The 21,283-nt window shown below is 72.1% G+C and overlaps 4 protein-coding genes across 4 annotated transcripts; 2 read left to right on the forward strand and 2 right to left on the reverse strand.

Moving 5' to 3' along the window:
• Positions 1 to 9,304: 9,304 nt before the first annotated feature.
• Positions 9,305 to 9,866, forward strand: AURANDRAFT_26353 (hypothetical protein; the record flags this gene model as incomplete). Its single annotated transcript, XM_009038683.1, has 2 exons — positions 9,305 to 9,507; positions 9,575 to 9,866. 2 exons carry the CDS (start codon positions 9,305 to 9,307, stop codon positions 9,864 to 9,866), a joined length of 495 nt encoding a protein of 164 aa, XP_009036931.1.
• A 2,623-nt stretch (positions 9,867 to 12,489) lies between these two features.
• Positions 12,490 to 13,065, reverse strand: AURANDRAFT_15243 (hypothetical protein; the record flags this gene model as incomplete). Its single annotated transcript, XM_009038851.1, has 1 exon — positions 12,490 to 13,065. A coding segment is annotated over one exon (576 nt), but the record flags the coding sequence as incomplete, so codon positions are not given.
• A 1,152-nt stretch (positions 13,066 to 14,217) lies between these two features.
• Positions 14,218 to 18,721, reverse strand: AURANDRAFT_71638 (hypothetical protein; the record flags this gene model as incomplete). Its single annotated transcript, XM_009038850.1, has 5 exons — positions 14,218 to 14,934; positions 16,223 to 16,298; positions 16,667 to 18,227; positions 18,287 to 18,338; positions 18,440 to 18,721. 5 exons carry the CDS (start codon positions 18,716 to 18,718, stop codon positions 14,218 to 14,220), a joined length of 2,685 nt encoding a protein of 894 aa, XP_009037098.1.
• Positions 18,722 to 19,753: 1,032 nt separating this feature from the next.
• AURANDRAFT_26538 (hypothetical protein) lies at positions 19,754 to 20,014 on the forward strand (the record flags this gene model as incomplete). Its single annotated transcript, XM_009038684.1, has 1 exon — positions 19,754 to 20,014. A coding segment is annotated over one exon (261 nt), but the record flags the coding sequence as incomplete, so codon positions are not given.
• Positions 20,015 to 21,283: the final 1,269 nt, after the last annotated feature.

Raw genomic sequence — 21,283 nt, forward strand, 5'->3', positions numbered from 1 at the left:
AGCGGCGTGCCCGCGGGCGTGAAGCACCCGCCGCGCGCGGCGAGGGCAGCAGCGTCCGCGCGTGGCCGGCCGCGCCCTCGAGAGACGCGTCGAAGTCCCAGGGCGAAGCCTCAGTCACCCAAGCGTGGGCCGCTCCAGATCACTTCAACTTCGTATCGTTGAGTTGTTGCAGGCCGTCGTTGGAGGATGGTGTCGGTGCTGCGGGAGTCGGGCCCCGCGCCGCGCCGCCCGGGCGACGTCCTCGTCGGGCACGCGCACCGGGACAGCCGCGTCACCGACACGGACGGCCACCTGATGTCGGGGACGAACGAGAACGGCTACAACCGCGTGTTGCTCAAGGGGAAGCGGTTCGGCCGGTCGCAGTTCATCGCCTTCGCCTTTGTCCTCGGCGCGTGCAGCCTGGCCAAGTTCCAGCTCACGGCCGTCGACCACCTCGACCGCTGCCGATTGAACAACGACCTCTCCAACCTCGAGGTGCTCTACGGCTTCGACGCGACGGCGGAGAACCTCCGGCGCGCGCGCGAGGCCGCGAAGCGCGCCGGCGAGGAGTCCGCGGGCATGAAGAGCGGCGTCAAGAGGGGCGCCGCCTGCGAGTGGCGGCGCGTCAAGAAGGACGGGACGGCCATCCGCGGCCAGTCCTGGACGCACGCGGCCGGGCGGCGCCAGGCCGCGCGCGCGACGGGCGTCGAGCACCACAGCACGGTCGAGGACGCGATCGCGAGCGGCGACGTCATCAAGGGCGGGCGCCACTACTGGGTCTTCCGCGACGCGTCGGCGATGACGAAGATCAAGGGCGAGCGCTGGAAGCGCGCGCCGGCGCCCTGGGCGTCCGTCGAGGTCTCCAACATGGGCCGCGTGCGGGACTTCGCGACGAAGCAGGAGAGGATCCCGGGCCCGCACTGCGGCTACCGAACCCTCAAGATCGCGGACAAGCAGATCTACCTCCACGTGCTCGTCATGCTAACCTTCAAGGGCCTCCCCCCCGTCGACTCGCCGCACGTCATGCACCTCAACGGCGACGGCCACGACTGCCGGCTCAAGAATTTGCGCTACGGCACCGCGGCCGAGAACGCGGCCATGAAGAAGAAGCACGGCACGGCGACCGGCGGCGGCGCCAAGCGCGCCGTCGCCTACCGCGTCGTCGGCGCCGCGAACTGGATCGTCGTCGAGTCGCAGAACGCCGCGGCGACGGCGACGGGCGTGCACCGGAATAGCGTCCACAAGGCCTTCGAGTCCGGCAAGTCGAAGAAGGGCAAGGGCGGCGTGCTCTACGAGTTCGAGGACCGCTCCATCCCCGACGACTTCGACGAGTTCGTCCCGATCTACCTCTCCAAGGAGGTGTACGAGCACTCGATCCCGGACCTGACCATCGTCCGCGCGTTCCTCGGCCGGACCATCAAGGACGTCACGACGGACGAGTACTTCAAGATCGTCTCCGTCTTCAACGACGACGAGCTCGGGCGGCTCTGCGTCGAGTACTTCGACAAGTCGCTCCTCGACGACCCGGACCTCGACCTCGACGACCTCATCGCCGCCGACGACCTCGAGTTCAGCTACGTCTACCAGATGGACGACGAGCACCTCGTCGACGAGGTCGAGCAGACGAAGAAGCGCAAGCGCGAGAAGATCGACGACCTGCCCATCGACCCCCTGCCCATCAACAAGCGCTACGCGCTCAACTTCAACTTCGACTGAACGCGCGCAACAGACACAGACACACAGACACACAGCACAGCACACACGGACTCGACTGAGGCGCGCGTTTGGGAAACCCCGTGCGAGCCGGGCTCTTCAGCCCCGGTGTCGAGCCCATCCAAGAATTCACCGAGATACTCCTAGACGGCACCAAGGCCCAGTACTCAGTAAGCTACATCGTAGACTGATCGGGGCCTCTCGCGCGGCGCGCGCCACACCGACACCCCGGCGCTCGTCGCACTAACAACGAGACCAGAAGCGTCGGCGTGCGAAGAGCCCTCGTCGCCGCGGCGGCCGCGGCGGCCGCGGCAGCGCGTCCCACTCGGCCTTGAGGAACGCGGCGACGCACGGCGCGGCCTCGGGCGCGCCCGCGGCGTCCGTGAGCCGCGCGGCGAGCTCCGCGCGGCGCGCGTCGAGCAGCGCGGCGACGACGTCGCCGGGCAGCGCCGCGGCGTCGCCGTCGCCGGAGGCCGCGGCGAGCGCCTCGAGCGTCGCGAGCGTCGACCGGAGCCGGTCGCCGGGCGCCGCGCCGGCGGCGACGTCGACGGTGTAGAGCCCGAGGCGCTGGGCGGCGCGCTCGCTCCGCCGCGCGGCTTCGTCGGCGAGTAGGCGCGCGCCGACGGAACGGACCGCGTCGCCGTCGAAGACCGCGGGCCGCGCGGCCGCGCAGGCCTCGACGACGTCGACCGCGTCGAAGCCGACGACGCCGACGTCGTTGTCCGGCACGGCGAAGCCGTAGTGGAGCAGCAGCTCGAGGTTGCTCCGGTTCCCGTAGTCGTTGAAGACCTCGGCGCCGGCCGCGTAGCCCTCGGCCGACACGAGCTGCCACTTGGCCGCGTGGCGCTCGACGCGCACGCGCGCGCCGTGCTTGTGGTTCAGCAGGTCCAGCAGGGGCACGAGCGCGCGCCGCGTGCCCGGCGCCTGCAGCACGTCGGCGCTCGCCGGCTCGAGCCGGAAGACCTCCGCGTCGAGCGCGAACGACCTCGCGCGGACGTGCGCGAACGCCTCGACGAAGCGGTCCACCGGCACGCTGAGCACCGCGTTGCACTCGTCGTAGCGCGCGAGGACGTAGGCGCGCGTCGCCCGCGCGCACTCGGCGTAGCACCGCGGGAGCAGCGCCAGGTCCTCGTCGCGGAGCGCGAGCGCGGACGCCGGCGCGGCGGGCAGCGTGTCGCGCCAGAGGAAGAAGCGGTCGTCCCTGCCGTCGCGCTCCTCGAGGACGATGTAGCAGGCGAGGACGGACTCGTCCGTGAGCGGCGCGCCGCGCGTCGAGGCCTCGGCGGCGGCGGCGGCGAGGTCGCCCCGCCGCGCGAGCGCGCGCTCCGCGAAGACCACCTCGCCGTCGCCCCAGGCGAAGACGCGCGCGGCCGGCGAACGCGCGCGCGTCGTGCGCACGCCGCGGCCCGTCGCCGCGAAGTCGTGGACGTCGAGGCCGAAGGGCTCGAGGCGGGCGTTCAAGTAGGCGCGCTGCCCCACGCCGTCGCCGCGTGCGGCGGCGAGCTGCAGCAGGAATGCGATCATCGTCGCATTCGCGATACGTTTGTGAACACCTGTCATCGTTGTCGCACTTGCCGTGCTCATCGCGCGCCGGTGCGACTCATTGCGAGCGGCTCTGCAAGCACTGCAACAGCAAGTTCAACGAAACGGCCTCGGATCTCAACGAAGCAGGTTAGCCCGGCCTCCGCTGCCCGCGGGCACGGGGAAGGCGCCGGGCCAGGCGAGGATCTTGGGCCGCGGCGGCGCGTCGTCGGCGGGCCGCGCGTCGTCGCCGGGCGGCCGCGGCGGCGGCGGCCGCGTGGGCGGCGTCGCGCCGGACGCCGCGCGGTGCGCCGCGAGGCGCGACCGCGCGGACGGCGTGCGCGTCAGGGGCTTGCGCGCCGGGAGCGCGCCGAAGGCCGACGTCGCCGGCGCGTCGGCGCCGTACCGCCGCGGCGGCGGCGCCGCGAGCTCGGGCTGCCGGTACGTACCGGGGTCGGGCCAGTCGACGGCGCGCGCGCGGTGCGCGTTGAGCTTGCGCACGCGCTTCTCCCGGAGCGCGCGCGCCGCGGGGTCGGCGGCCTTGTCGGCCTTGGGCTTGCGCGCGGGCTTCGCGGGCGGCGTTTTTTTTTTTGCGGACGCGGCGGACGCGAGGGTCTGCTCGTCGAAGTGGGGGTTCACGCGCGCGCTCCTCGGCCGCTTGGTCTTGCGCCGCGCCTTCTTTTTGGGGGGGCGCGCGCTCTCGCGCCACTCGGCGCGCATCTTCCGGCGCAGCGATTTCAGCCGCTCGCTCTTCTCCGCGGCCTGCCTCACGACGCGGCGCAGGAACTCGGACGGCGCCGCGGGCTTCGCCGGCGGCGGCGCCGGGGGCGCGCCGTCGCGCCGCGGCGACTTGGACGGCCGGCACGCGGACCCGCGCCGCTCCGCCTCCGCGGCCTTTTTCCGCTCGAGGCTCCGCGCGAGGTCCTCGAGGATCGCGGTGCTCTTCTTCGCGCTCAGCCGCAGGGTCTCGGGCTCCGACGCCGGCGGCGCCCGCGGCCGGGGCACGCCCAGGGCCCGGCAGAACGCGTCGAGCGTCGCGTGGGAGAGGCGCGCGTCGCCGCCTTTCGCGACGACGCCCTCGCCGGGCCGGCCGTAGGCCTTGACGCCCGGGAGGGGCACGAGGGGCCCGCCGCGGGGCACGTTGTCCGTCGCGCCGACGAGGAGCTGGGCGCCCTCGGCCATGCGGCCCTCGATGCGCTCGAGCGCGCGGCGCGCGCCCGCGGCGTCGCTGTACAAGAACGCGCTGTAGCGGCAGAGCACGAGGTCGAAGGTGCGGCCGGCGAGGGCGCTCTCCATGGCCTCGGCGGCGATGTCCTCGACCTTGAGCTCGAGGGCGTCGGCGACGGCCCGCGGCGCCCTGAGGCGCCGGGCCCGGCGGCCGACGTCGCCCCGGACGTCGACGAAGCGGTCCGCGAGCACGTCCGCCGGCACGGTCTTGAGCGCCGCCGCCGTCCAGACGCGGCCCGCGTCGCCGGCGAGGGCGATGAGCTCGGGCTTCATGTCCGTGCCGACGCTCTCGAGGGCCGGCGCGGCGCCGAGCGCGCGCCGGAGCGCCGGCGCGGCGCGGCTCTCGTAGAGCAGGGCCAGGCTGTAGAGCTCCTCGCCCGACGAGCAGCCGCAGCTCCAGACGCGCAGCGGCCGCCGCTCCCTGGCGGCGCGGCAGGCCGCGCGGAAGAGGCCCACGTTCTCGAGCCAGTCCCAGGCCTTGGCGTCGCGGAAGAAGGACGTGTGGGCGCGCCAGGTGTCGTTCTTCGGCGACGCCGGGAAGGGCGACCGCGCCGGCGACGGCGACGACGCCGACGCCGGCTTCGGCGCCGGCGGGGGCTGCGGCTCCATGGCTAGGCGAGGAGAACGCAGCAACCCATAGCGCGTCTTCGTAACGATAGAAATGTTTACGGTGAAGCTCAAGATATACTCGTATGCGGAGGCCCGTTCCCCGTACAACGGCGCGATCCCACGAGGAGAGCAGCCCTGTTCTTTTGCTCACGCAAAACTTCTCGAAGGTCGCTTCGGGCCGGTGAAGGCGGGCCCGCAAAGCGCGGACGTCGCCGCTCATGGCCGGCCTCGGCGCCACGGCGGCCTGCCTCGCTCGGAAGCGCCGCGGCAGCCGCGACCGCTCCAAGAGCCCCGTGCGCAAGGACTACGGCGCCCTGACGCCCGTCGTCTCGGCCACGACGACGGTCGAGGCGCTCTACGACCGCGTGCGCGGGGACCGGGCCGAGTGCGGCGTGTCGCGCGACGAGACGCGCTGCGTGCTCGCGGAGCTCACGAACTGCGAACCCGCCGCCGTCCGCGAGGACGACCTCGACATCGTCCGCCGCCGCGCGTGCAATCTGCGGACGTCGCCGCCGGCGCCCGGCCGCTCCCTGAGCGGCCTCGCCCCGGCGCCCGTCGCCGCCGTCGCGGCCGCGGGCGCCCCGGAATGCGACGCCGCGGAGGCCGCCGTCGTCGACGAGCGCGAGGCCCGGCTCGAGAAGCGGGCGCTGGTCGAGGCCACGCTGCTCTACACGAACTACCTCGACCACAAGGGCGCCGTCGACGCGCTCTACGCCAAGCACGCCAAAACCCGCGGCGGCCAGCTCTCGCCCGCGCAGCTCCGCGACGCGTTAGAAGCGCTCGAGCGCAAGCACGGCGGCCACGAGTGCTTCGGCATCTCCTTCTCCGTCATCCCGAGCAAGCGCGACGTCGTCGACATCATCGAGAAGTGCGACCTCGACCAGGACGGCTTCATCAACCGCATCGAGCTCATCCCCGCGCTCCAGGTGTGGAAGAAGATCGCGGACCGCCATGCGTCCGCGCAGACGTCCGTCTGCGCGATCATGTAGCGGCGTGCGTCTCCTTCGCGCCGTTCCCTGTCCTATACTTGTGTTCCTTTGCTTCCTGCCGAGGACGCTCCAAGGAGGTTCGAGGCGTCTCCGTCTTGGGAGATTGGGTAGCAATGGCCGAGAAAGCTTCAAGGAGTCGACCGTGCGGATGAGGTGCAGATGAGGTTGTGATTACTCGCCGGCCGAGCGTGTGGCAAGAAGCTGGCAGCCATGCTCCTAGCCTAGAGCTAGCTCGCCGAAGCGTGTGGGCAAGAAGCAATGGCAGCCATGCTCGGCCGCGCCGCGAGCACCCTCGCGCCGCTGTGCGCGTCGCTCGCTTCCTGCGGGTGCGACGCCGGCCGGACGGTGACGGACCACACGTCCTGCGAGTGGACGGCGGAGACCTGGGACGCGCACCGGCCGCCGACGCTGCGCCAGTGGCTCAGCGAGAAGCCCTTCGCGCTGGCCTGGAGCCAGGGCTTCGGCTGCGAGGTCGCGTCGCTGGGCGCGACGCTCGCGCTCGCCGACGGTCTAGGCTCCGAGGCCGCGCTCCGGAAGCAGGTGCTGGCGACGAGCGGCGCGAGCTCCGGCGCGAAGGTCGCCGCGGTCGTCGCGACGCCCGGCGCGTCGCTCGAGGCCATGGCCGCGAGCCTCAAGGGTTTACGGTTCCGCGACGTGCTCTGCGACTTCGGGGACACGGCGCTGTCGCGCGGCGGCTGGGTCCACGCGACGAAGATGCGCGCGCATTTGGCGCACTTCGTCGGCGAGGGCGCGCGGCTCGAGGATCTGGCAAAGCCGTTCAATACGACGGCCTTCGACTTGAAGAGCCTGCGCGTCGTCGCGATCGGCGCTCGGACGCCGCGCGACAAGGGCGACGTCGTCGACGCGTGCTTCGGCTCCGGCGCGTTCCCGCCGCTCTTCCCGCCGGTGGCCTTCGGCGACTGCCTGCTGACGGACCTCGCCTTCTTCACGGACGCCGCGGGGCTGCGCGGCATGGCGGGACGGCCCGGCCGCGTGCTCCAGATCGCCAACGCCGACTTTCCCATGAACGGCCCCTGGGTCGTCAAGGCGCCGTCGGACCTGGACCACCTGGGGCGGCCCGAGGTCGTCTCCGTCGTGCTCACGGGCATGACGCGCGTCATGCCCATCCCGCCGGGCGCCGGCGCGCGCGTGCCCGCGGCGCTCGACGGCGCGCGGGCGGGGGTCCGGGCCGCGCTCGACGCGCCGCTGGCCAAGGGGAGCGAGCCGGGCCACTACGTCGCGCGCGTCCGGGCCCGCGCCACGCCCCGGGACGCGGAGATCCGCCGGGCCAACGCGGCCACGGCGCTCGGCCTCGTCGTTCTGGCGCTCGTCGCGGCGCGGCGCTCCTAACATTTTACTCCTCCGTCAGCGGGATTTCGTCGTCGTCGCCGCCGGGCAGCGTCGCCGCGTCGTCGGCGGCCTCGTCGTCGCAGCCCTTGAGCGGCACCGTCGGCGCGCTGTCCGCGAGCAGGTCCGCGGAGCACACGTAGAAGAGGAGCTTCGGCTCGGACTGGGACCGCGGGAGCGGCGCGTCCGCGGACAGCTCGACGTCCCGCGCCGGGCTCGGCGGCGTCGTCCAGCTCGGGAACCAGCTCTCCGCCGCCGCCTCGCGCCGCGTCGGGCTGTCCGCCGCGTCCGTCCAGCTCGGGCTCCAGGGCTCGGCCGCGGCGTCGTCGTCGTCCGCGAGGGCCAGCGCGAGGGCCAGCGACGCGTCGTCGTTCAAGGACACGTCGACCTCGCGCGCGACGGTTTCGCCGGCTTCGGGCGGCGGCGGCGCCGCGGCCGCGGCGCCGCCGCCGCGGAGCGCGGCCTCCGCGAGCGCGCGCCAGCCGCCGTAGACGCCCGCGAGCTCCGCCTCCGTCTTGTAGACGATGATGCCCGAGAGCCACGTCGGGAACGCGTCCGAGAGGACCACGCGGAACGCGACGCGGACGCGCGACCCGCCGCCCCTGTGGTCGACGCGGCACACGGTCTCGACGAAGAGCGTCTCGCCGTAGGGGATGCCCGTGAAGTGCGACGCCTCGTAGACGGCGAAGGGCGTGCCCTCGAAGTTCGCGAAGGCCCGCTGGTTCTTGACCGTGGGCACCGTGACGTCGGAGCCGACCCAGCGCGGCACGGGGATGCCCAGCGGGTGCCGGAGCTGGAAGTGGCGCGACCGCGACGTCCCGGACGGCGCCCAGGGCTCGCCCTCGACGGACGCGTCGCCGCCGGCCTCTAGAAAAGCCTGGAAGAACGCCTCGTCCTCCCACAATTCGGCGAAGACGTCCTCCGGCGCGCGCGGCGTCTCCAAGTCGACGAGCGGCCGGAAGACGCCGCCGCCGCCCCAGGCGCCGCCCCAGGACGCCCGGGGCTTCTCGGAGCGCAGGCACGCGCGCACGGCCGCGGCGGCGGCGGCCTCGTCGTCGGGGAGCGGCGGCGGCGGCGTCGTCGGCGTCGACGGCGCCGACGGCGGCGGCGGCGGCGGCTCCGCGGCGACGGCCGGCGGCGCGCTTTTGACCTTGGGGTGGCGCTTGAGGGCGCCGGCGAAGGCCGCGAGGCACTCGCTCAGGCCCCAGGCGACGATGCGCACGACGGCGTAGAACAGCGTCACGCTCAGCAGCGGCGGCGGCTCCTCGTCGACGGCGGCGTCCTCGGAGGCCTCCGGAGGGGCGGCGCCCTCCGCCTCCGGCGCGTCGACGAGGCCGTGCATCTCCGCGGCGAGGCCGTGCACCTCCGCGGCGAGGCCGTGCGGCGCGTCAACGAGGCGCGCTTTGAGCTCCGGCGTCTTCGGCCGGCCGACGAGGCCGTCGAGCCAGCGCGACTCCGGCGGCGGCGCCGGCGGCGTCGCGGGCGGCGCCGCGGGCGCGTCGATGACGCGGGCGACGACGCCGTCGCGCGTCTCGCGGCCCGCGAGCCACGCGGCGGCGTCGACGGCGGCGCCATCGCGCTTCTCGGCGTCGCGCCCCGCGAGCCAGGCGCGCTGCTCCGCCGTGAGGTCGTCCTCCGCCGGCGCGGCGGCCGCCGCCATGCGCTCGATGTCGGCGACGGCGAGGCGCTCGAGATCCCGGAGCGGCGGCGCTGTGGTGTTTGTCGTGTTGTTATCGTCCGATCCCATCGATGGACCCTCCAGTGCCATCATGGCCGGCGTGGCATGCTTCGGAGGGCTGCCGAGGCCGTTGGGTTCGACCTTGCCGTCAATAAGCAGCTTTGTTGCGCCGCTCTCCGCGCTCTCGCACGGCGCCGCTCGAGCTCTCGCGCTGCCAATGGCCGCCATGCAGGACGCGACCATGATCGACAAATTGAAGACGACGTACGACATGCAGCCGCACCCCGAGGGCGGCTTCTTCAAGGAGACCTACCGCGCCGAGTCGCGCATCACCTCGTCCTTCGGCGAGCGCAGCGCGTCGACGGCGATCTACTTCCTGATCACGCCCGGCTCCGTGTCGCGGCTGCACCGCATCCGCGCCGACGAGGTCTGGCATTTCTCAGCGTCTTGCGGCCGTGACGAATTTTGAGAGATTTTGGCTGGGAAAACGATGAAAAATCGTCACCGACAGGCACTTTTATCTCGGCGGTCCCATGACCGTCGTCGAGCTCGTCGACGGCGCGGCGAAGTGCACGACGCTCGGCCACGACGTGCTCGACGGCCAGCTCGTGCAGTACACGGTCAAAGCCGGCACGTGGTTCGGCTCCTTCCCCAACGCCGGGTCGGCCTACTCCTTCGTCGGCTGCACCGTCGCGCCGGGCTTCGAGTTCGAGGACTTCGAGTTGGGCTCGCGCGCCGCGCTCCTCGCCGAGTTCCCGGACGCCAGAGACCTCGTCGTCAAACTCACGGAGGGGCTTCCCTAAGTGTCGTTATAACAGTCGAGCTCCGTCGCGAGCAGCGCGGCTCCCCTAAGTGAGACGGGGCTTCCCTAAGTGGCGTTATAACAGTCGAGCTCCGTCGCGAGCAGCAGCGCCTCGTCGGACACGCCCGCGACGTCCGGGTACTGCGCGAGGAACGGCACCAGGAGGCTGCAGATGTCGCGGACCTCGGCCGCGTCGTCGAGATCGCCCGTCTCGATGCGCACGTGGGCGAGGACGATCAGCGCCGTGGCCAGGCCCGGCTGCCAGCTCAGCGCGGCCTCGAGCGCCTCGCGCGCGTCCGCCGCGCGCGCCGCGTCGCCGCCCTTGAAGGCGCCGAACGCCTCGAGGCCGTACGTCAGCGCGGCCGACGCCTTCCCCGCGGCCGCCGACGCGCAGTACGTGCGGCAGGACTCGACGACGCCGTCGTTGTCGAGGCCGCAGCGCGTCCAGGCCTCGTCGTGGGCGTTCGGCGGCGGCAGGAGCGGCTCCGCCTCGTACCATCGCTGGATCACCATCTTCGGCGGCGAGTCCCGCGGCACGGCCGCGGCCGCGTGCGTCGAGTAGTCGTCGCAGTAGGACTCCGTCGCCGCGTCGACGTTGCGCCAGGCGGCGAGGCGGCCGGCTTTTGGCGTGATTTTCGCGTCGTCGAGCTTCGGAAAGACCGTCTCGCCGCCGGCGTCGACGTCGTTGAGATACAACAGCGTCGTAAAGGGCCGCCGGTGCACGGCGCCCTGCTGTTGCCCTAAGGCCGCGCCGGCCTCGTCGAAGCGGCAGTCCGTGTGCGGCTCGTAGCCCCCAGCGCCGGACGGGTAGTAGAGGAACTGGAGAAAGAGGCCCGCGGAGCCCCGGAGTCCGGTCGCGGCCTCGACGGCCGCCTCCGCGGCGCGCGCGGCGGGGAGCTCGTCGCGCGAGACGACGTAGCTCACCGAGGCCTTCTCCCGCAGCGCCCGCGCCTCGGGCACGTCGCTCCGCACGCAGTGGTCCGCGCCGAGGCGCCGCACGCCCGTCCTCGGATCTCGGGAAGCCTTCAACACCCACGCGGGCAGCGGGCTCCGAGCGTGGCGCGCGCCCGTCGCCGGGTCGACGTCGACGCGCGCCGGGTCGAAGCAGACGGGGCCCGGCGCGGCGCACTCGTCGGCGACGGCGCGCTCGAGCTCGGCGCGCAGCGCGGCGACGGTCTCGGGAGACGCGAGGCCGTCGACGACGACGCCGCCGACGCGCGCGAGGGTTGGTAGTGGTGCCGTGCGATTCAGTGCGGTTGTCCATTGTGGTTTGAAGGGGGTCGGCGGTGGTGGCTGCGATCGCCACCAGAGCGCCGCGGGCGCGAGCGGCAGCGCGGCGAGGAGGAGGAAAGGCCAGCGCCTGCTCGCTTTCGGTTGCTTCTGCTTCTGCGTTTTTCCTGCCTTGTCGGGACGAGGCGGCGCGCCTTTCTTCGAGGCCGCCATGGCACGTTTGCGGCCGGGGATAGGCCTGCTATATTGCGAGAAGCGCGGAGTTCATTGCGCTCAAGGAAGGCATGGATCGCCGATGCAGAGATGATGCAGTTCTCGACAAACGCCGGAGTGGAGCCAGCCGCCGCTCTGGCCGAAGAAATCCAGCGCTAGCCGCCGCTCTGGCCGAAGAAATCCAGCGCTCTCGCAGCCAGACGATGCGCGCCGCGATACTCCTTCTGCTGCTACGCAGCGCGAGCGCATTTTTATGCACTCAAACCACACACAACACTAAACTCCACGCCTCGGTCGCCGACGCCGTCCTCGCCGTCGACGCTCTGATCCAGACGCCGACGCAGCGCTTCGAGGCCGCCGCGCTCCTCCTCGTCGCCTCCTTCGCCTCGAAGGTCAGCCAGAGCCCGCTGCAGCGGCCCAAGGCGCGCGTCAAGCCCGCGAACGTGACCAAGGCCGCGTGGCGCAAGGGCGAGATCGCGCGGTGGCGATTGGAAGAATCCGTCGACTTTGGGTTCGCCGTCGCGTTCCTCAACGAGTGGGCGACGCGGAGCGTCGAGGTCGGCTTCCTGCGCGCGCGCGCGCGGTGCGCGCCGTTGGACAACGGCGTCCGCGTGCTCTGGGCGTCGCGGGGTCCCAGGTACCTCTCGGCGGCCGAGGAGCGGTCGCTCGAGGCGGACTTCGAGCGGCTGCCGAGCCCGAAGCGCGACGAGGCGGACCGGGCGAAGTCGACGTACCAGTACGCGGCGCGGGCCTCGACGAGCCAGGTCGGCGGCGTCGACGTGCTCTTCCTCCCGGGCGATGGCGCCGAACCGCCGACGCTCTCCGTCGTGCGCTGCGGCTACGCGACGGACGAGGTCGTCAAGGAGGGCTCGGAGCGCGCGCTCCAGAGCGGCATCCTCCGCGATCTGCCCTGCGCGTTCGGCGCGATGGAGCCCGTCCGGGACGACAGGACGCCGCCGTTCACCATCGACAAGTACGGCCGCCGGACGGAGAACTAGCTAGTCGCCGAGGGAGTTAATGAAGTCCTCGTAGCCCTGGGCGCGGTCCGCCGGCGACGGCGCGGGGAGCGCGCGGCGCCCGCGGCCCCGGCCCGGCCGGCGCGGCGGCGCCGCGCCGTAGGGCGACGGGATGTCGTCGGGCCGCGGCAGCGCGAGGGACGGGTGGAGCGCCGCGCGGTCGACGCCCGGCGCGAGGGACGCGAAGCTCGTGAGCCCGCCGGCGACCGCGTGCGTCTCCGACCGCTCGTCCCAGAGCGGCTCCGTGGACCGGCCGGCCGCGCGCCGGTCGTGGACCGTCTCGACGATCGTCGCGTGGTCGCCGTAGGGGGCGCCGCAGGCGCAGCGCGCCGCGGGCGCGAAGCACTTGCAGGCGCACTTGGAGCACTTCGCGGGCAGGCCGCGCGCCGACCGGTGGTCCTCGGGCAGGTGCTTGCAGCTGCACCGCGCGTGCTGCGCGCCGCGGCCCGGCAGGTAGCTGAAGCTCGGGCAGGCGCAGCCCTTGCAGCGGCAGCGGGGCTTCTTCGATTTGTTCTCCCACCAGGCGTGCGCCTTGTACGAGTGGCCGCAGAAGCAGCGCGAGTGCGGCCCGACGTTGACGCAGTCCATGCCCGTGCTCAGGTTCCGCCAGGTCACGAAGAGGCGGCCGGATTCGAGCACCTCGTGGGCCTTGCGCTTCAGGCTGTCGAACTCGCGCTGGGGGAGCGCCGCGCCGCCGTCGGATTCTCCCACGAGCAGGTTGTACTCCTCGAAGGCGTCGATGTGCGCGCCCACCGTCGCGCCGCCGACGACGGCGGCGAAGTCGAGGCCGCCGCCCGTCTCCACGGCGGCGCGGCGCGGCAGCCGCGGCTCGAGCGTGCCGCCGGAGACGGCGCCGCCGCGCTGCAGGAGGCCCTGCGCCTCGTAGTGGTGGGCGAAGGGCACGGCGCGGCCCCGCCCGCGACCCCGCGACACGCCGCGCCCGCGGCCGGTGGGCTTCATGCCTGGCTCGGCACGTCGGGGCAGCCCATCGTATTTTCTTCAATGAGCGGTTCAAGAACAAGTCTAAACAACTTTTTACCCTAAGTTACCCGGGTCGCGATGGCCGGCAGCACTCGAGAATGGTGCTTAATCGACCAAACTGCGCACTATCACGCGTCGGGCGGCAACCTTGACGCGCTCGTTGAGATGACATACCCCAGAACTGGTGGTGTGCTCATCTCGGATGCACCGGAGGATGGGACGACGCGACTGCGTTATGCAGCTCGTTATGGTTGGTGCTCGGCAATTAAAAGCCTCTTGGAACAGGGCGCCGACGTCCACTTGGGTCGGCCATCCCGCGGCAGGACGCCACTGCACGCCGCCGCTGGTTGGGACTGTCGCGACGCAGCAGTCCTGCTGCTCGACGCCGGTGCGCGAGTCCATGACAGCAACTCGGATGGCAGGACCGCGCTCCACTTGGCAGCCGCGAACGGCAACTCCAAGATGTGCAAGCTGCTCCTGAGCCGCGGCGCGTCGCTCGACCCGCGCGCTAACGACGGCAACGACCCCGAGGCCGTCGCGCGATACTATTGCAACACCACCCTGGCCAACTTCCTCGCCGCCGTCCGCGCCGCGGGCGGCTGGCAGCCATACGTCGACGCGCCGCGCAAGGAACTGCTCGCCCTCCGCCAACGCCTCCCGGCCCTCCGCGACCGCGGCCGCGCGGCGCCGTCGTCGAGCGTGCGCGCGCACGAGCGGCTCTTCCTGAAGACGCCCGACGACGTCTTCTCGCACGTCCTCACCTTCTGGCGCAGCGACCGCGACGACTAAAAACAAAAGAAAGGCCGACGCCACGTCCTCCCCGCGACTCAGGAGCGGCGCGTTAGCTCGACGCGCGGCCCGCGGCGTCGCGGGCGGCGGAGCGGCGCCCCCGGGAGCGCGCCCCCGCCGTCCTCAGGGCGACGGCGGCGGCGTCGTCGCCTCGGACGCCGCGGCCGCGGCCTTGCCCTTCTTGCCCTTGGCGGCCTTGGCCGGCTTCTCCTTCTTCTCCGGGGGCTTCCACTCCTTCTTCTCCTTCTTGCCGCCGCCCTTCTTGTTCTTGTTCGCGAGCTTCTCCGCGAGCGCGGATTTCGCGCCCGCCTTGGCGGCGATGGTGGCCTTCTTCTCCGCGGCGGCGGCGGCCGCGGCCTCGCGCTCGGCGCGGAGCTGGACGAGGCGCTCGCGGTCCGCGGCGCCGCTGCCCTTGATGCGCTCCTTGATGTCGACGAGCTCCATGTCGAAGACCAAGGTCGCGCCCGGCGGCACGTCGTCCTCGGAGCCCTCGGCGCCGTAGCCGTAGTCCGGCGCGAGCTCGACGACGGCGGCGTCGCCGACCTTGAGCACCTTGATGGCCTCGTCCCAGCCCTTGACGACCTTGCCCGCGCCGACCGTGAACTCGAAGGGGTAGCCCCCGTGGTTCCGGTCGAACTCGTCCTCCTTGCCCTTGACGCGCCCCACATAGTTCACCTGCACGTGGTCGCCCTCCTCGGGCGAGTCGCCCGCGCCGCGCTTGCTTAGCTTCTTGATGACGACGCCGCCGTCGCCGAGCACGTCCAACGGAAAGGTCCGATCATCCAAAGGCGGAGGCGTCGCTTGCACGAGTGAGCTCATACAACGGCGGGGTGGTCGGGCCTAAAGGGTTTGCACGGTTCTTCGCGCGGCGGGGGGCGCGGGGCGGGGGCGGCGGGGGGTCGAGGGGGGCGGGGACGAGCGAGAAGCGGGGCGGCCGACGGCGGAGCCGACGGCCGCGGCGGCCGGGCGCGCTGGACAGCCCCGCGGCGGCACGGGGCCGCCGCGGTCGGCCCGCCGCGGCCGCGCGCCGTCGCCGCGGCAGAAGCATTGCCGCAGTTCAGCGAGCGCCCGGCGACCGCCGCAGCGGCCCCGGCGCGTCACGGCTGGCTTCCGGGCCGTGCCGCAGCGGTCAAGGCGCTCGCGAAGGGCGTCAGGGGGGCATGGTGGGGGACAGAACTGGGACAGCGAGGGACCCCACCTTGGATGGACTCAGGGGCCCCAAAAAGATTTGCCACAAAGTTGCCACAAGCAGACATCATCGGCCCGCGCGCCGCGCAGGCGCGATGGCCAAGCCATTGGGCCGCGTCGTCGGCATCTCGAAGGACGGCAAGTCCGTCGTCCGCGAGAACTCGCCGGAAGCGCTCGCCGCCAACTTCGCGCCCGTGATCCGCGGCTCCAAAGCGCTCATCGACGAAGAGACGGCGCTGCGCCGGCCCAGCGAGCACAAGCCCGCGCGGCGCCCGCCGAAGCAGGCGCCCGCGCCGAAATTGAAACCCGCGAAGCTCTTCGACGGATTTTTGCGCCACGCCGACGGCGAGGCCTACGGGCCCTGCCGCGAGGCCTACGGCGGCCCCGACGGCGACCGGCTCCCGTCGGCGCCGGCCCAGCTCCTGCGGCGCCTCGTCTACTACGGCGCGCTCTTCCCGCGGCCGCCGCGCTGCGGCCGCCACGTGGCGTTTTTGCTGCTGTCCAAGGTCCCGGCGCTCGTCGTCGTCGGCCGCTGGTTCGCCACGGACGAGATCGCGCACCGGCGGAACCGCTACCGCCGCTGCCGCGCGCCGGCCGTGCCGCCCTGGGCCGCGCGGGGCCGGCCGCCGCCGCACGCGCCCGCAGCTCCATCTTTAAAACGCCTCGACGGGCCGTCGGCCCTCGTCGACGACGCCGACGGCCTCGAGGACGACTGGGCCGACTACGACGATTTGGACGCGTCGCCGCCGCGGCGCGCGCGGTTCTCCAGGTGCCGGCACGCGGCGCGCTGGGTGCCGGCGCCGGCGCCCCCCGCGAGCAGCGTCCGGGTTTTACGATTGCTCGGCGCGCTGCGGCCGTCGGCGCTCGAGAGCGGCCAGTTCACCGTGCGGGGCGGCGCCGCGCTCGACGCGTACGGCTACGCGTGGGGCCAGTCGCTGACGGACGCCTGGGCCTTCGTGCCGCTGCCGCCGGGCAGCTCGCGGCGCCACGTCTCCGCCAAGGTCGAGCGGCTCGGCCTGCGGGCGACCGTGCGGGAGGAAGTCGCGGCGACGCCGTTCGGGCGCGCCGTGCTCCCCGACGCCAGTGCGCTGCGGGAGCCCGTGCTCGAGGCCGCGTTCCACGCGCCCGTCGACACGGAGGGCGCGACGGTCTGGTGCATGGACGAGCAGAAGATGTTGGGGATCAAAGGGCCCCTGGCCATGGTCCACAAGGTCCTCATCATCACGTGCCACAAGGCGGCGCCGGCCTGGTGGCCGCGCTTCGTCAAGGACCACCCGGAGATCCGCCGCCGCGACTTCGCCTTCATGACCGACGACGACACGTAACTCGTGATGACCGCGTGGCAGTTTAGTTGAGCGCGGCGAGCGCCGCGCGGAGCTCGGACGGCGCCGGCGGCCGGCCGGAGAAGTGGACGACCGTGTCCGCCCGGGAGAAGCCGAAGTGCACGGCGTCGCAGGGCTCGAGGCTCTCGGCCTGGGCGTCTTTCGCGCCGCCGCAGGTGTAGACCGTGAGCGCCGCGCGCGCGAGCGTCGACTCGAGCGTCGCCGCGAGATCCGCGGGCGGCAGGTCGGACGACGCCCGGCGCACGTTCGCCGCCAACGCCTTGGTCACGCGCGCCTGCCAGCCGCGCTCCACGGGCAGGACGTGGCGGCCCGCCGGGTTCGTCGAGCCCAGCGCCATCTCGAGGTACGTCGTGATGCGGCTCGGCACCTTGAGCACGGACGCGACGCGCGCGAGCACGTCGGCCACGAGGCTGCGCGACTTGAAGGTCGGCATGTTGACCCAGCACTCGCAGCCATCGGGCTTCTGCACGGCGACGCCGCAGAAGCCCGCCCAGAACTGGCCCGGGCCCGACCCGAGCGCGTCCGCGCACGCGCCGTCGGGGAACGCGAGCTTGGCGACGGCGAAGGGCAGGTACTCGAGGGGCATGTCGGCTTCGAGGGTCGGGAACCAGGGCGCGGCGACGGTCGGCAGCAGGTCCTCGGCGCCGGACGCGTTCGGCACGGGCTTGAGGTCCCCGGGCGCCCACGCCTTCCGCTTCAGCTCCCGCGTCGCGACGCCGTCGAGCGCCACCGAGTCGCTGGAGAAGTAGCCCGCCTGCTTCGCCTCGTAGGCGCCGCTGTCGAGCTCCATGAGCAGGTCGACGTACGTCCGCGTCCGCCCCCCGACGGCGTAGCGGTTGAAGCCCGCCATCTGGAAGAAGCCGAGGAAGAGGGACGCCTGCTGCTTCCAGGGCAGCACGGAGATCTCCGACGCCGGGTACTCGTGGGACTCGACGATCGTGTACTTGATGTAGGTCCAGAAGCCCGTGTTGGGGAACTTTGCGCGCCATTTCGCCGCGAGGTAGTCCCGCGTGCCGTGGCACGTGGCCTCGCTGCGCTTGTACATGAAGTAGGGCACGTCGCGCCAGGAGAACTCGGCGATGCGGAACTCGAGGCGCGCCGACGGCACGAAGAGCACCTTCCATTTGTTCGCCTTCAGCGACAGGATCATGTCGATGTACTCCAAAGTATAGGACGCGTGGGGGTCGATGATGCCCGCGATGGCCTGCGTCTTGATGACGAAGCCGTGGTCCTCGAGGAAGTCGGCCTGGTCGCCCTCGGGGATGTCGCCGCCGCGGTTTAAAGCCTTCGCCACCGAGTGGTCGTGGCGGACGTGGCCGCCCTGGAGGCGCAGCCGGCTCTGCGTCGCGTGGGCGGCGAGGGAGCCGTCGGCCTTGGACTCGTAGAGCATGGGCGCCGCGACGACGTAGGACGCGTCGCGCGCCTTGAGCGACTGCACGAGTTCGCACGCGAAGAACGAATCGAGCGCGTAGCCGTCGTTGTGGAGCAGGAGCGCGTACTCGGTCCTGATCAGCGGCACGGCGTCGAGCCAGCCGCGCATGGGCGAGCTGCTCGGCGGCAGCGGGATCGTCTGCCAGGACCGCCAGGGGCCGAAGTCGACGCCTACGAATCGCGATTCGGGAAAACGAATCTCGCGCGGTCGCGGGGCGCGGCGCGCGCGCCGAGGTCCAGCGGGTCGCAGGAGTCGAACTTGGGGTAGGTCACGATGAGCGCCTAGGCGGGGCGCGGCGTGGTGTTCCTTTGGTTCCGCGCGCGGCGCGCCCCGACGAAAAAACGCGCGGCCGCGCGTCGAAACCGGGCGCGGGCGGACGCGCCGTGTCCGTGCCGACGACGTCCTCGAGCGCCCTGACGAAGCCCGGCATCTGGCTGCAGGCGTCCTTGACGGTGACGACGACCGTGAGCTCCTTCGCGAGCGCGCCGTCGGCGCACGTGTAGACGGGGCAGTGCTTCGCCTCCACGGGCGGCGGCGTCGCCGACGAGAAGACGTTGCGCGCGATCTTCGTCACGGGGATGTCGAGCTTCGTGCACATCATCTGGAGGCCCACGGCCGCCACGAGGGCGAACGCAGCGCTCGAGCGCTTTATCGTTTGCATCGTGTGCGCGCGGGCTTATGTGAAGCCAGTGTTGCACCCAGGCAACTGATGTGTATCTGTATCTGCTGCCAGGGAGTTGGAACGAAGAGGCTGCTCGATGGCCGCCGTCGCGTCGTGAGGTCCGGCGCTCGGGCGGTCCCCAACGTCCCGGGGGCGGGCGTCGCCGCCGGCGCGCGCCCTTCTTAGAACCACCGCCGCCCCGCCGCTCGCCGGCGGGCGGCGCGCGCACGTTCCATGGCGATGGCCTCCGGGGTGCGCGTGTCGCAGGCGCGCACGCAGGAGAAGGAGCGGTGGGAGCGCCAGGCGACGGAGCGGGCGCGGGCGTCGACGCCCGACGCGCACGGGGGCCGGGGCAGCCGCCCGAACAGCGCCACGAAGCGGCCGGGCTCCGCGACGAAGCGGCCGGCGACCGCGGACGATGCTTCGTCGTCGTCGTCGAAGCAGTCCATGGTCCCCCGCATCAACCACGGCGAGGGGCGCCAGGAGGGCGACGGGCGGGACCAGCTCTGCGTGTCGGCGACGCCGCGGGCGCAGCTGAAGATCGTCCACGACCACCCGGATGATCCTCGGACGAAGAAGAACACGAAGGCGAACATGCTGAGCCGCAAGGAGAGCTCCTGGAAGCGCGACCTCCAGGTGTTTTTAGATGATCCCAACAGCACGAACGCGGCCATGGGCTTCGCCGTGGCCATGGTCATCCTCATTTTGGTGTCGGCGTTCATTTTGGTCTTCCACGAGTCGGACTGCAAGGGCGCGATCTTCGGCCACTGGCTGGGCTACTTCGAGGTCATCGCCTGCGTCATCTTCTCCCTGGAGATCGTGGCGCGCTTCGCCGTGTCGCAGAACGTGTGCAAGGCCATCCAGGACCCCTACCTCATCTTCGACATCCTGGCCGTGCTGCCGTGCTGGCTCATGCCGCTGCGGTCCTGCGGCCAGTTCCTGAAGATGCTCAAGACGCTGCGCATGTTCCGGCTGCTGAAGCTCGCGCGGCGCTACGAGGGGTCCGTCGTCATCGTGCGGGCCATGAAGCTGTCCATGCCCGCGCTGACCGTCGCGTTCTTCTTCCTGTTCACGGCGCTGACGGTCTTCGCGACGTTCCTCTACTTCACGGAGCGCCTGGGCAAGGGCGAGAGCGGCGCCTTCCGGTCCATCCCCCACACGATGTGGTTCATGGCCGTGACGATGACGACGGTGGGCTACGGCGACGTCACGCCGCTGACGGACGGAGGGCGCATCGTCACGGTCATGGCCATGCTCTTCGGCGTGCTCTTCATCTCCATGCCGTTGGCCATCGTCGGCAACAACTTCTGCCTCGTCTGGGACGACAAGGAGCGCGTGATTTTTGTGGAGAAGCTCAAGGAGCAGCTGGCGTTACGGGGCATGGGGCCCTCGGACATGCTCGCGACGGTCGAGGCCATGGACGCGGACGGGTCGGGCATGTTATCTTTTCGCGAATTCCTCGCGGCGCTGAACTTGCTGGAGATCAAGATGAGCGCGAACCGGCTCGCGGTGCTCTGGCGCACGTTGGACACGGACCACAGCGGCGACGTGTCGCTGATCAACTTCATGGAGGTCATCCACCGCGACGACCCGGCCCAGCTGGAAATTTTACGATCCCAGTTCCCCTCGCTCCAGGAGCCGTCGGCCGCCGACGGCGACGACGACGCCGAGGAGGAGGCCCCGGAGCCCGCGGCGCCGCCGCCAAAGCCGTCCCCCAGACAATCGCCGCGGAAATCCGCGGCGCCCGCCGCGGGCCCGCCCCAGCTCTCCGCGGGCAACGCGCGCTACTCGACGCGCGCCGGCGCGAACCGCAAATCCGCGCGGCGCACGTCCATGTCCGGCACGGCGACGGCCTACGACCTCGCGGCGGAATACCGCGCGCTCCACGGCGGCGCGACGCCCGACCCGACGCAGCGGCGCATGTCCGTGCGCCGCCCGACGCGGCCGCTGCAGCCCTACGTGCGCCGCGGGTCGTCGGCCGGTGCGACGCCGCCGGACGAGTCCTCGCGCGGCGGCGAGGACGGTGCGCCCGCGGCGCGGAAGTCGCAGATCGTGCCCTTCGAGGACGGCGACCGTCCGCCCAATCGGCTCGCGCCGGCCTCGCCGGAGAAAGCGCCGAGCGACGGCGCGGCGCCGACGACGCCCGTGACGCCCGACGCGAAGAAGGAGGCCGCGTCCGCGATCCTGTCCTCGGGCCGGAAGCCGCCGCCGCCGAGCCGGCCGCCGCCGCCGCTGCCGTCGTCGACGCCCGTGAGCCCCTTCCGCGAGCTCGGCGCCGTCCAGCTCCCCGCGTCCCACGCCGAGGCGCCGCCGAGCGACGCGGACCTCGAGGCGTCGCTGGCCACGCTCGAGGACATCGCGCGCGCGCTGCGCCAGATCCGCGCGCAGCAGACGGCGCTGGGCAAGGCCCAGGGCGACGCCATGCGCGAGCTCGAGGGTGCGCTTGCTCGGCGTCCGTTGTTTTTTGCTTTCGTGGTCGTTGATGTGCCGTGTCGTAGGCATCGAGCGCATCGAGGGCGGCCACCCGCCCGACGGCCTCACGGAGCTCCTCGCCGACGACCGCCT

The sequence above is a fragment of the Aureococcus anophagefferens genome (genome assembly GCF_000186865.1).
Source record: "Aureococcus anophagefferens unplaced genomic scaffold AURANscaffold_9, whole genome shotgun sequence".
Lineage (NCBI taxonomy): Eukaryota > Pelagophyceae > Pelagomonadales > Pelagomonadaceae > Aureococcus > Aureococcus anophagefferens.